This window comes from Mustelus asterias, chromosome 18 (assembly GCF_964213995.1).
Source record: "Mustelus asterias chromosome 18, sMusAst1.hap1.1, whole genome shotgun sequence".
Classification (NCBI taxonomy): Eukaryota; Metazoa; Chordata; class Chondrichthyes; order Carcharhiniformes; family Triakidae; genus Mustelus; species Mustelus asterias.
Window position 1 is genome coordinate 34245771 of NC_135818.1, and position 12496 is coordinate 34258266.

The 12496-nt window shown below is 42.7% G+C and overlaps 1 protein-coding gene across 10 annotated transcripts in view; it reads left to right on the plus strand.

The window, feature by feature from the left end:
* Positions 1-12496, plus strand: part of akap6 (A kinase (PRKA) anchor protein 6) — a 414790-nt gene that overhangs the window by 122049 nt on the left and 280245 nt on the right. For all 10 annotated transcript variants that reach the window (XR_013500015.1, XR_013500016.1, XM_078233730.1 and 7 more), the window contains exons 4-5: positions 1277-1399; positions 4905-5001. Coding sequence is in view for 8 of the 10 variants with exons in the window: in XM_078233730.1 (XP_078089856.1) it covers positions 1277-1399; positions 4905-5001 (220 nt within the window). In the remaining 2 variants the exon portion in view is untranslated. The remainder of the gene's footprint in view (positions 1-1276; positions 1400-4904; positions 5002-12496) is intronic.

A 12496-nucleotide genomic window follows, 5' to 3' on the forward strand; every position in this document is an offset into this window, starting at 1 on the left:
TACTTTGAATACTGCCATGAGCATCCTGGGGCCAATTTTAACTACAAATGGAGAATGTGTGGTTGCAGCGCTCTGTCAGAGAATCATAGAAACCCTACAGTGCAGAAAGAGGCCATTCAGCCATCGAGTCTGCACCGAACACAATCCTACCCAAGCCCTATCCCCGTATCCCTACATATTTACCTGCTAATCCCTCTAAGCTACGCATCTTGGGACACTAAGGGGCAATTTAGCATAGCCAATCAACCTAACCCGCACAGCTTTGGACTGTGGGAGGAAACTGGAGCACCCGGAGGAAACCCACGCAGACACAGAGAGAATGTGCAAACTCCACACAGACAGTGACCCAAGCCGGGAATCGAACCCGAGTCCCTGGAGCTGTGAAGCAGCAGTGCTTACCACTGTGCTACCGTGCCGCCCTGTCGTGAGTATCTGCTGTGTATGTCATGGGATTGATTTGTGTATCACAAGTGGCTTCTTGTCTGTATCAGGCAAGCACTCTGGTCGCCCACCTCAAGTGCTCATCTAAGCTAGCAGGAGAAAAGTGAAAATATGGAACTTGTGGGCCACCACTCCCCTGTTTATGCTGAGCAGCAAGAGTTAAAATTGCACCCTCTCTCTCGCTCCCAGCATATCAAAGCACATCTCTGACAATGCAACATGCACCCTGCACTCAAATGTCAGCCTTGATTGTGTGTTTGTGTTGAAGAGTGAGTCTTGAATACACAGTCTCCTGCCCCAAGAGCATGCATGCTGCCAAATGAATCAGACAAACACTGGAGGGACACTTACACCTGGTTGGTCTCACTAGAACTATCAGAGATAATTTTCAAATAGGAAGGCTGGATGTTAGAAACTGAGAGGAATCCATTTAAAATAACTACAAGGTCAGAACAAGATGATAAGGAGCATTGACAAGATAAATGGAGAATTCTGCAAACTCCAGATATTTACTCCCATTTGTAAAATTTTCAGTCGTAACGTAAATATTTAATAATGTGTCAAACATTGAGGGACTTTTATAACTAATCACCGCTATAACTTGTTTTCTATTTTCTGCATGGTCATAACTTTTCAAAAGTTTTTATCACTGAGATCACTTATGAAAAGGATCTTACAGAAAAATAAATATAAAGGGGGACAGTTTGATGTTTGACATCACCAATACATTGTGATTGTTATACAGTCAGGCTCCTTGAAACAATTATTCTCTGTAAAGGCGAAAGTTCAGGGTTAATAACTGTGATTACTTCTCAAATTCCTCCTCTTTCTTCAGGGATTTGTAAATAAGCTTGATGAATTGATTCGTTGGTTGTTTGAGGCCATGGAAACAACTGAAAACTGGACGCCCCCGAAAGCTGATACCTACAGCTTGAAGCTCTACCTGGAAACCCATTTGGTAAGGCATAAATTCCTGAGGTCTCACATTTGATAACTTACTTAGCTAAGTTTTGCCAAACATATTAGGGATTCAACTCTGGCATTATAACATTTCACCACCCTTTTACATAAAGATGTATTTTAAAACCTTTGGACTAAAAACTTATGCATGTCACTGATTTTGAATGTTATATAAAAATATCAGATGTAAAGAAGCACTTTCTTCATGAAAGTGCCAAACCACTTAGATGTGGAGGAGGAAGAACCTCGCATCATTTTAATCATAATGACACCACACATTCTATTAAATGCAAGGATGTATTTTGATGAATTTAAATGATAATGCATAATGTTTATAATGTGAAAGATCATTGTTGGAGTTTATCCAGTGAGTATAAAATCCTGGTGTGGGTTGATATCCTGCAGGATGGACTTTAATTGACCTCAGCAACACTGGTTTAGCAGGGTTTCATTCCTGAATGTAATCCTGTGTCAATTTCAGGCATTCATCTGATCTACTGGAAAAAGTTATTCAAATTTAGGGTGGCACAGTGGCAAAGTGGCAGCACTGCTGCCTCACATAGCCTTTTTTGTGAAAACACTTACTGTTTAATTATTGTTAGGGGCATGCTTAGTATCGTGTCATGGATGTAGATAGTGGGCAGAATTTACCATCTAACCCACCATGTGTTTCGTGGTAGCAGGAAGCAGCCTGCCATTGGCCAGCCACAGGATCTTCTGGTCCTGCCGTTGTCAATGGGGTTTCCCACTGAATGCACCCCTCGCCACCGTGAAACCTGTAACTGGGTTGTGCCGTCAGAGGGACAAGAAAATCCCACCGACATGGACGGCTAGAAAGTTCTGGCCATTATTTTTGGAAGCCTCAGCAATGACCTGTGAACATGGGCTGTTGTTGTTGAAATGTTTGCTTCACAAAAACACTGCATTGCTGCATTCAGCAACGTTAGATTTTGTGAAATCACTATTATTAAGTCAGTGTGTAAGCCATTTAATTTTTATTTCACGCTGCACTTCCTCAGGATTATTTGACTAAATCAAAAGTCAAGTTATAATTAATTGCTTTGGTGCTTGTTAAATTAATCATCAATGCAAGCATAATGTTTATAAATCTATCTAATTACAATCATAAATTAAAAACCTAAAATCCTACATTCAGCACTTAGCGAAATTCAGATCCAGAGATACAATCTTTTATTTTAAGTGATCGATGCAATGACTAGAATGAATATAGGGGTATGTGTATGTATATATATGGTTTTGTGAATGAACATGGGGTAAAATATAGATATATATATATATACACACATACATGATTTTGTAAATAAATTTATAATCTGTTTAATTTCTGTTAATTTTTTGAGAGTTCTTTTGGACCTCTGATGCGACACCATTCCTTGGTTGAGATTGTGGTCTGATGACCATGATTCTGCCAATGTTCCTCTTCAGTTATCTGCAGTCAGATTTCAAAGGTTGTCTGCTGTATGCCAGGATTGTGATAAGACCATAAGACTATAAGACATAGGAGCAGAATTAGGCCACTTGGCCCATCAAGTCTGCTCCACCATTCAATCATGGCTGATATTTTTCTTATCCCCATTCTCCTGCCTTTTCCCCATAACCCTTGACCCCCTTATTAATCAAGAACCTATCTATCTCTTTCTTGAAGACACACAATGACCTGGCCTCCACAGGCCTCCTCTGCGAAAAAGAGTTCCACAGATTCACCACTCTCTGGCTGAAGAAATTCCTCCTCATCTCTGTTTTAAAGGATCGTCCCTTTAGCCTGAGGGTATGCCCTCTGGTTCTAGTTTTCCCTACTTGTGGAAACATCTTCTCCACATGCACTCTATCCAGGCCTCGCAGTATCCTGTAAGTTTCAATAAGGTCCCCCCTCATCCTTCTAAACTCCAACGAGTACAGACCCAGAGTGCTCAACCTTACCTCACACGACAAGCTCTTCATTCCAGGGATCATTTTTGTGAACCTCCTCTGGACCCTTTCCAAGGCCAGCACATTCTTTCTTAGATATGGGGCCCAAAACTGCTCACAATACTCCAAATGAGGTCTGACCAGAGCCTTATACAGCCTCAGAAGTACATCCCTGTTCTTGTATTCTAGCCCTCTCGACCTGAATGCTAACATTGCATTTGCCTTCCTAACTGCCAACTGAACCTGCACGTTAACCTTAAGAGAATCTTGAACAGTGACTCCCAAGTCCCTTTGTGTTTCTGATTTCTTAAGCATTTTCCCATTTAGAAAATAGTCTATGCCTCCATTCCTCCTTCCAAAGTGCATAACCTCACACTTTTCCACATTGTGTTCTATCTGCCACTTCTTTGCCCACTCTCCTAATCTGTCCAAGTCCCTCTGCAGCCCCCCTGTTTCCTTAATACTACCTGTCCCTCTACATATCTTTGTATCATCTGCAAACCTAGCAACAGTGCCTTCAGTTCCTTCCTCCAAATCGTTAATGTATATTGTGAAAAGTTGTGGTCCCAGCACTGACCCCTGAGGCACACCACTAGTCACCGGCTGCCATCCTGAAAAAGACCCCTTTATCCCCACTCTCTGCTTTCTGCCAGTCAGCCAATCCCTTATCCATGCCAGGATCTTTCCCTTAACACCATGGGCACTTAACTTATTTAACAGTCTCCTATCATGATCAGAAACCTAATCATGAGGATTAGCTGAGATGAGTTTCAGTTATCATGATATGATTTAAAGAGTCATGCCCTGCACATCTTTGGCGGCGGAGCTATCTGACAATATGTCAATATGTTCATCTTGGGCACTAATTAACATTGTTATGTGACTTCAATTGATGTTATTTATGGTGCCTTACACAGAATGATTCGGCGAGAATGATTGATGTCATTCCGCCGGTCCCTCAGCATCTTGCGTGAGGCAAACGCAGAAAGAGAGCAGAGGCTAAGAATAATTAGGTTCTGCACCAAATACTTAACTCCATCCATCCAACTTTGGTAGCATTATTCTGCCAGAACAGAGGCATTTCTAGGTCAAATTTTAGTTTGTTAGGTCTGGCCTCAACCATGGTTTGGTGAATAATACACCTCCTATTTAGCTACTGGGTCTTTGAGATCCACATTTGACACTAAAGTTGGTACTGAGTTAGAAAACTTCTGCTTGTGCAATAATTGGGGCATGATAACCAGTCACAGTATAGTCAGGGTTGGAGAGAGCAGCAAATCCTTCAGAGTTCTTGTTTCTGACTGCTGTCCAGTGTCCTTCTCCATTACACCCTGGAAAACATGTTGGATGAGGACAGGATCAGTCTGATTTATAACATAGCTAACCAAGAAATGGAAGGTGGTTGTGTGAACAAGATACTAGAAACATTGTAGATTCAAAACTCTACCTTTGTGACAGGATAGAACAACTGAAAATACATCTATGAAACTGTTTCCTGCAGAAAAAAATTATTAATTTCAAATATGACCATTTTTTCCCAATTGAGATGACAGGATTTGCTTTTTTTTTTGCAGAGTTTTAAACTCAATGTAGACAGTCACTGTGCACTTAAAGATGCTGTGGTGGAAGAAGGACAGCAGCTTCTGGAGCTCATTGAATGGCACAAATCAGGTGAGTCCCTGAAGCAAATAAAGATGTCAGATCAGATTGCCATCATTTCCTCTATTTATTTAAGAAAATTACATGTAATTTGTTGGTGACAGATAAGAGCAACTTTACAGGAGACATTTATATTGCCGATTTTTTGACATTTCACACATGGCATGAGGCTTCTCAGGTGGTCGAGAAGATTGGAAAATCCGGCCTTGACCTAGTTGACATTTGATTTTGAATTAGGTTGATGCTCAGAGGGGCTTGGGTATACTCGTACAAGTGTTACAATCCCAACTGATAATACTGGACAAGTCGGAACCCTGATTGAAACCTGGCTTTGTAGATGCTAACTTTTTTTTCTTCAGACACTGTGGAGGAAAATTACTGAACAAATTCACAGGAACTTGATGAACTTTAAACACGAAGAAAATTTATTAAATCACAAAAATGAATCACATTACACTAGACGAAAGATTGGAAAGATCTCGGTATGAACTCAAGAAGACGCTTCAAATTCACACTATCCCTTTACCCCACCAATACCTTTACAAACACACAAACAGTGAAGAGTTACCACTAACTTGACACACAAAGGCTTCTCATTTGGTACTGACACTGTTGCAAATGCTTTTCTTCTGATAAATTCCTGCGCATTCACGTGATTCTTTTCACCCAACTCGTATCTCTCCCTGAGACAAACAAAAGCTACACTTTAAATTCAGTCTTCCAGTAGCACCTCTGTTAAACTGACCACTTTACCGTGTTCTGTAACTGCATTTGGTCAACGACTATCCCAATAACTTTGCAATATTTTCTTCTCAGCTGAAAATCCCTGCCTTCAATCTCTGACCAACACTGAGCTCTCTCTTCTGTCTTTTCTCTATATGTATGTCCCTGGACCACTGCTGCTAGGCAACAGTAAAGTTTTTTCTACTTTATGTTTTCCTCCCCACAATCACTAAACTTTTAACCTATCTCTTCACCACTAGGGGTTGTAAAACCTCATTAAAAATGCATACATGCAAACAAACCCCAAAGAGCTGAACTTTCAGTCAGGAGTACATACAGAATTCCCAGCACCAATATTCACGTATGAAACCTAAATGAAACTGGAACCCTTTTCACCTTACTTAAGACAGAAATATATATATTGTGGCTTAACCAGCATTTTATACGGTTCTGGCAAGACCTCCCTGATCCTGTATTGTGCTTCGGCTAATAAAGCAAGTATCCCACATGCCTTATTTACCACCTTATCTACCAGCCCTGCCACTTTCAGGGACCTGTGGATATGCACTCCAGGGTCTGTCTGATCTTCAGTACTATTCAAGGTCCTATCATTCATAGTGTAATCCTTTACCTTGTTAGCCCTCCGCAATTCCATTACCAATACTTTTCCTGGTTGAACTTCATTTGCCACTGCCCTACCCACTTGACCAGTCCATTAATAGCCTCCTGCAGTCTATGGCTATTCTCACTATTTACCACCCTACCAATCTTTGTGTGATCCTTAAACTTCCAAATCATATCCCTACATTTAAGCCCAAATGATTATTTGTTATGTATTTAAATAGTTGTATGATTGCTTTACAAGGTCACATGTCTTGATAGCAATGTCATCGGGGTGTATCATGAGCTTTACTTTCAGTTTCAGTTTATAATTTGCACAGTCTGCATCTCCTTCAATAAAATCTGTTGTTGTACTTTTGAATCTACGTGTGCAAACCATATTATTTTCTTTTTGTTTAAAACTCACAAGTCCTAACATAGTTAGTACGTTACAAAAAGAAAATTGGCCAAGAGTTGGGATTTTGTTTTATCAAGAGCATCGAGAAAATATCCTAAGTAGAAGAAAAAACATTGTCGGTCCTCACACGTCAAATATTAGAAGGCTGGAGAAAAGTAACAACAGGATTAAAGATTTAAATGTCAATGAAGGAAGGCCAAGTAAGAAAAAGCTCCCTGTGTGGTTTTAAAAGAGGGTTTTTTTACTGATCAGAGAAGAGTTAGATTCCAGGCAGTATCTGGCATATTTTAAAAGAAAGGATGCTTTGCTGTACAGCAGGGGCCATCTGAAAAAAAAACATCAAGTCAACAGTCTCCAGGGTAAAAAGCGGAGGACTGGGAAGACAGACAAAAAATGAGTACTGAGCAGTCTCAAGTCACTAATGCTTGCAAGAGAAATGGCAGGTCAATTAAGATCCATAGGCCTTTACAATGAAGAAAATGTTCAAATTGCAAACCAGTTGCTTATGTTATGATTCAGGTCAGAAATTCCAAAGTGTTTTATGGAGCTCGCCTGGATCATAAGTTTTGCACTTTGAATTTCGCTAGGATAAGCATAATATGTTTCATTTCAGGTATGGTTCAAATGGCCCAGTAGGGAGATTTTATCAAACAAAGTTTATTTAAGAATATAATTAACATGTATGGAAAGAAAATTAGCAATAACTTTTATCAATTACAAACAAAAACAAAACAACCATGATAATGTATAACCCTTAACAACTATATCTAAGATGTTCCAATCAAACCAAAACCTTCCATAAACAAAACCCTTTAAACAAGTTCAACATAGTTCACGTGAAACTGGAATTGAGTCCATTGGTTGAAGAATTGAAAACTCTCAGTCTTGTAAGTTCAAGTAGCCCTCTTGAAACACCCAGAACAGTTTGAAGTCAGGAAAACTTCCCAGAACCCCAGGTAGACTCTGGGTAAGCCACCAAAAACAGATTTTCTACTCCAGGAAGGCTTTCAACTAACCCGCAGAATTGTGAAAACCAGGGAGAGAGAGAGAGACTTCTTTTCAGCTTGCTGTATCTTCTAAAACTCAATTCTTAACTGCAGCCAAACAGAAAATGAAACCTTAAACTCACTGGAAAGAAAAAAAACTGTTCAAAAACACATGACCCTCTCCTAACAATGCAGGATCATAAAAGAACCCAGAGTTCAAGTAAACAGATCCCATTTAAGCTATTAAAGTAGCAATAAAAGGAGCTCTCGTGGACAACTCGGCAGCAATAATACCAACCTGAAAAAGGTCTGCTTACAACTGCAAAGAACAGGATTTTAAAAACAACCTTTCTTAAAGATACACTAATGTCACATTTATACTGGCTTTTCTCAGCATAATATGAACTAAAACCTTCAGTTTGCTTTGGAACTTGGTTCATCCAGCAAAGCCAAAACATATAATGACTTTACCAAGATCCTTGAAGAGCATTACTCCCCAAAGCCATTGACCATCATGAAACAATTTAGGTTCCACTGAATCAATTGGAAGGCGAAAGCATTACTCAGTTTCTGGCAAATGTAAAAAGGCTCGCGTGACATTGTGAGTTTGCTGAATCATTAGAAGATACTCTTCGAAATTGTCTAGTTTGTAGTGTCCAAAAATGAAGCTATCCAAAGACTGCTTACTGAACATCGAACCATAGAACATGCTTTGACTTTAAAGACAGCAGTAAAAATTGCAGTGTTGATGGAATTGGCTGCTAAAGAGGCTTCACAATTTAGTGCAGGAATGGAGATGCACAAATTTGGAACTGCCCATAAGAAGTCAAAACAGCAACAAGCATGCCACGGATGTGTCGTCTGAGAAATGAAGTTGTAATTGGGGATAGTATCGGCAAGGGAATAGACACTGTTCTCTGTAGCCAGGATTTAGAGTCTCTAAGGCAGTGTTGCCTGCTGGTGCCAGGGTTCGGGACATCTGCTCTGGGCTGGAGAGGAACTTGCAGTGAGAGGGGTAGGATCCAGTGGTCGTGGCCCATGTAGGCACCAACGACATAGGTAGAATGAGGTTCTGTTTAGGCAGTTTGAGGAGTTAGGCACTAAATTGAAGAACAGAACCTCCAAGATTATAATCTCTGGATTATTACCTGAGCCATATGCAAATTTGTTTGTTTATTTATTTGTGTCACTAGTAGGTTTACATTAACACTGCAATGGAGTTATTGTGAAAATCCCCCAGTCACGACACTCCGGCACCTATTCAGGTACACTGAGGGAGAATTTAGCATAGACAATACACCTAACCAGCACGTCTTTCAGACTGTGGAAGGAAACCGGAGCACCCAGAGAAAACCATGCAGACACCGGGAGAATGTGTAGACTCTGCACAGACAGTGACTCAAGCTGGGAATTGAACCCGGCTCCATGGCACTGTGAGGCAGCAGTGCTAACCACTCTGCCACCGTGCCGCCCCATGGTGGTGTGGGAGAAGTGGGTACTGATTCGTGGGACATTGGCATCAGTACTGGGGGAAGTGGAAGCTGTACTGTTGGAACGGCCTACCTCTGAACCATGCTGGGACCAGTGTTCTTGTGGACCAGATAACTAGGGAAGTAAAGAGGGCTTAAACTAAAGAGTCGGGGTGGGGGGGGAGGGGGGGGGGGTGGTGTGAGGGTTCAGTTGCTTTGAAAATTAGGAAGTCAAAGTTAAAGGTTAGTTATCAGTCTGAGTGTCAACAGAAAATTACAGGTAGGGACAGATCATATGAACATTAAATTAAGGACTCATACAAGAACTCTAACTAGGAGGGGTCGGGTTCCAAGAATGGAAGGTTTAAAAAATCTGGGGTATATGAGGGAGCGGTGGCACAGGATAGTGAGGGAGACCTTTCTGTCATAGTGTGACAGGCTGGGGCAAGAAAGGTAAACAAAAATATGCAATACATCCAATACTCAGCAGCCAGTATCTTGTACCAATCATCCTGCAGTACCATGACACCCTCTTCAATTCCAGAGTTGTAACCAACTGTAAAGAAATCAAAGCTAAATGTCCTTTATCTGAATGCACAAAACATTTACAACAAGATAGATGATTTGATAGCACAGACTGCAACATATGAATATGATATATTAGTGGTGTCCTCCTCTCGCACTCTCTTCTCGATCCTGCTGATTTCCTCTCCTCTCGTCAGTCCTGTATTAACACACTGGGCCCGAATTTACCAAAATTTCCAATCGCGGTAAGGTTGGGCGTTGGGCCTAAAACGCGATCTGCACCCGACTCATGGCAGATCGCATCTTTACTGAGCCCCGATCCGGGCGCGGGTCTGGCGCGCGCCCGAATCGGACGGCACGACGATTTAAATGCATTTGCATGCATTTAAATCGACTTAAATGAAGCTCGCGCCCAACTTTACCAACGAATCCGACTTTACCAGGTTGCGGCCCATTTCGCGTCCGCGCATTAAACGATCTGCTAAATAAAAGTCCGAATGGGACTCCAATTCAGCAGGGGAACCGCTGAAGCCAATCCCCCCCGACCATCCTTCGCCAATCGGACCACCCAGGGAGGCAGGCCCCGCCGGCAGCCCCCCCCCCCGGGATCGGACCCCCCTGGGAGGCACACCCCTGACCTCGCTTGATCACTGGTCCCCCTCCACCATCCTTCCGATCTGCAGTCCATCGACAGCCTCCTGCACGTTCCTGGCCTTGCTCTGCCTTTCCCTGGGGGCGGTGGGGGGGGCTATGGAGAAGAGGAGTGACGTGTCAGCCCCTGGGTGGGGGTGGGGGAGGGGGGGGGGGTTGCGGATGGACCCCCCCCCCCACAAGGGAAAGGCAAAGCAGCACAGACAGCAGAGAGGATGAAATGTCCAAATCACAGGAACTAAAAACCTGACAGTCCAAAATCTGGGATAATATTTCAAAATGTAGATCCCCCATCCCTGTCCTGTAATATTATCCCAGATTTTGGACTGTCAGGTTTTTAGTTCCTGTGATTATAACGTGGACATTATCCTCCAAAGGGAATTCCTTTCATCCTCTCTGCTGTCTGCGCTGCTTTGCCTTTCGCGCCCGGGCGCGCTGCCTGCGGTCTGTTCCGAACTGCGCATGCGCAGCTGGAGCTCCGGCCGCTCCAACAGTGCTAAGCCCCGCCCAATAGAGCGGCGCCGAAAAAAGGTGTATGGGCGCGCTGGAGCGCGGCTGCCGGGTTCGGATCCGTTTGACAACCGGACCTGGCACTTAGTCCCGATTTGGTAAAATCGGCCCCTATATGTAAACGCAGTAAGAAGTCTAGCAGGTTTATTTGGTAGCAAAAGCCACCAAATAAACCTGTTGGACTTTAACCTGGTGTTGTTAGACTTCTTACCGTGTTTACCCCAGTCCAACGCCGACATCTCCACATCATTAACACTATATGTGCCAGACCCTTGTACTGCAGAGACAACAAATGTTTATCCTCTGTGGAACAAAGGCATTAGCGGGACTGGGCACTCAGCTCAAGGTCAATAGCGATCTGTCTGGTTCAACCGACATCAAAACCAACGAAGGAGATGCATTTGGAGTTGACAGTGGTGGCCAATCACCACAGTGAGAAGTTAGGATAATTTCTGTCCATTTTCTAGGTGTTATGCAGGACCTGAGAGCTCCAAAATGGTGATCACAGTACAACACAGACAGAACTATGCAACACCACAACCAACAGTTCAGATTCAAGCTCTGCAGTCCAGCCACATCCAGTTATGAATGGTGGTGGACAATTAAAGAAGTAACAGGAGGAGGAGGCTCCACAAATACCCCTATCCTCAGTGATGGGGGAGCCCAGCCCATCCGTGTAAAAGACAAGGATTTGTTACGATCTACAGTCAGAAATGCTGAGTCGATGATCCATTCTGTCTCCCTCAAGGTCCCTACCATTACAGATGCTAACTTTCATAAGAACATAAGAACAGGAGCAGGAGTAGACCACCTGGCCCCTCGAGCCTGCTCCGCCATTCAATAAGATCATGGCTGAATTTTTCATGGACTCAGCTCCACTTACTCACCATAACCCTTAATTCCTTTATTGTTCAAAAAATTATCTATCCTTGCCTTAAAAACATTCAATGAGGTAGTCTCAACTGCTTCACTGGGCAGGGAATTCCACAGATTCACAACCCTTTGTGTGAAGAAGTTCCTCCTCAACTCAGTCTTAAATCTGCTCCCCCTTATTTTGAGGCCATGCCCCCTAGTTTTAGTTTCACCCACCAGTGGAAACAACTTCCCTGCTTCTATCTTATCTATTCCCTTCATAATCCTATATGTTTCTATAAGATTTCCCCTCATTCTTCTGAATTCCAATGAGTATAGCCCCAGTCTACTCAGTCTCTTCTCATAAGCCAACCCTCTCAACTCTGGAATCAACCTAGTGAATCTCCTCTGCACCCCCTCCAGTGCCAGTATATCCTTTCTCAAGTAAGGAGATCAAAACTGTACACAGTACTCCAGATGTGGCCTCACCAGCACCCTATACAGCTGCAACATAACCTTGCTGTTTTTAAACTCCATCCCCCTAGCAACGAAGGACAAATTTCCATTTGCCTTCTTAATTACCTGCTGCACCTGCAAACCAACCCCTTGTGATTCTTGCACAAGGACACCCAGGTCCCTCTGCACAGCAGCATGCTGCAATCTTTTACCATTTAAATAATAATCCATTTTGCCGTTATTCCTACCAAAATGGATGACCTCACATTTACCAACATTGTACTCCATCTGCCAGACGCTCACCCACTCACTTAGAC